The following is a 2282-nucleotide window of genomic DNA, read 5'->3' on the forward strand; positions in this document are numbered from 1 at the left end:
ATAATAATAATAATAATAATAATAATAATAATAATAATAATAATAATAATAATAATAATAATAACAATAATAATAATAATAACAATAATAATAGTAGTAGTAGTAGTAGTAGTAGTAGTAGTAGTATATATTTGTTACAACAAAAGTAAAAATAATTGACAAAATACAAATAATAGATTGTCAGATTACAGTTAGTTTTTGTGAAGCTCATATTGCAACTTTCACAAAGGAAAGCTGCGAGCTGTAGTAACATTAGAGCTTATCGAGGTTCGCTTTAAAACTGTTGACAGTTGGAGAACTGATTACTTTATCTGGTAACATGTTCCATGCCTTGGCAATGCGATTATTAAAAAAGTGGAAACGAGATAAATTGTTGCTGTACTTCTCACGGTGAAGTCTTTCTCTGTGATTTGCTCTTGGTGGAATTGTGATGAGGGGAAAGTGCCAGTTGACTGTGTCGATGTTATTAATAATTTTATATTTTTGGATGAGGTCACCTCTTTTACGACGCTCAACGAGAGAAGATAGGCCAAGTTGTAAACATCTGGACTTGTAGTCTAGCTTTTTCAGTTTGTCTGGTATTTTTGTGGTTCTGCGCTGTATTAATTCTATAGTTTGTTCATCTTTCACCAAATGAGGGTTCCAAGCCGGAATTGCAAACTCAAGTAAAGGAAGAATGTAGGTGCAATAGAGTTGTTTCCATAAAAAAGCATCATGAGATTGGAAAGTATGTTTTAGGATGCCTAGCATTTGATTTGCTTTACATGAGGCAATTATGGATTGGGTTTCTACTTTAAGATCATTGGTAATTTGAACTCCCAAGTCACGCTCAGAAGTGGTTGCTTCCAATGTAGTTCGAGTCGTAATTGAACAAGGGCCTAATTCCTCCATGGAGTACTTGAAAAGAGTTAATTTTTTTTGACCAAAGTGCATGACCTTGCATTTCTTTGCGTTTAACTCCATGAGCCAAGATTTAGTCCAGTGAACAATTTGGTCAATATCTGATTGGAGTTGAAGTTGAGCAGCAAGTGAGTTGACAATGCTTAGGATTTTAGTTACATAATGGTACATAATGTTTGGCGCTAATTTACTTTTCTACCCCCCTATTTTTATTTTTGATTATGATAGAGAATTTTATCCTGATTAAGAATCGTATAAAAACATACACCTGAAAACCAAAGGAAAGTTCTCTAATTTGATGTTGAAGTGTCAAAAAAATATACCAAAAACGCTAATATTCGCCATCTTTTTTTACAAAACTACTAAGTTAATAATTCATGCCGTAAACATGAAATTATTTATTAAAAAAACTTTATAGCCCGGTTTTTATTTCACTAAAACATTTTATAGAGAAATTTGTTATGTATTTTTATTTTAAGTATTTTTTTCTTGAAAAAACTTCGAATTTCAATAACTTTTTTTCTTATATTCAGATTATATAGATTTTTTTAAAAATATATTAATGATTTTAGATAAACAAATGTTTATCTAAAATATACAAAATATACATAAATATTATTCAAACGGGATATTCATCTACAACTTTGTTCCAAAAGTGAAAATAAGAATGTTCTTTAAAACGTTGCGCCCACATAAATTCTGACAAATAATCGGGAATCATTTCTCGATTTGTGGGCCCAAACATAGCTTTAAGTTTGGCTTTGCTTCTTTGCCACATTGCCTCAACCCTGTTTGTTGTAACACTTGTTGCGGGATCAACAAAATGTAAAGTATGGTTTACTGTACCATGTTGAAAGCCTTGCGCTGCTAAACCTCGGTATGCTGCCCACATATCGCTCCATATTTCAGTTCCAGGACGAATCCATTGTATGATGATGGGTAGTAAGGTTGCAGCATCGCGGTGCGCTACAGGAATGAGTAACCCTTCTTTAGTCGCTATATCGTACGCACCAAAAATCCATTGATCTTCCACAATTCTACCTCGGTTGTATTTCCTTCTTGAAAAAAGTGATTCATCTATTTCCACTATTGAACCTGGTCCTCCTAATTGCACACGGTTATTAAGGAAATAAGTAACGGCAATGTCTCTACAAAATTGATTCCAATCAACAACAGTTTCATTGCTACCAATTTCTAAATCCTTTTGAATGTCTTCTACTGAAAGGCCACGACTTTTTCCGGCGCTACGAGTCCAAATATAAGTAATACCTATTACTTGCCAAAGTTTCAGTTGAGATCTTTCAAAAAAACTCCCAACACGAATACTTATTTTCTTTTTGCATTGATTTTGCATGCATCTCCAAATCTTTCCATCGACATTA

At 33.0% G+C, this 2282-nt stretch overlaps 1 protein-coding gene across 1 annotated transcript; it reads right to left on the reverse strand.

Moving 5' to 3' along the window:
* Positions 1 to 252: 252 nt before the first annotated feature.
* LOC149892581 (uncharacterized) lies at positions 253 to 1071 on the reverse strand. Its single transcript, XM_090078139.1, has one exon. The coding sequence runs from the start codon at positions 1069 to 1071 to the stop codon at positions 253 to 255; it is 819 nt and encodes a 272-aa protein (XP_089934265.1).
* Positions 1072 to 2282: the final 1211 nt, after the last annotated feature.

Source organism: Hydra viridissima, unplaced genomic scaffold (genome assembly GCF_058129835.1).
Source record: "Hydra viridissima isolate aposymbiotic clone 2 unplaced genomic scaffold, HvirCarnegie_v1 scaffold_2, whole genome shotgun sequence".
Taxonomy (NCBI): domain Eukaryota; kingdom Metazoa; phylum Cnidaria; class Hydrozoa; order Anthoathecata; family Hydridae; genus Hydra; species Hydra viridissima.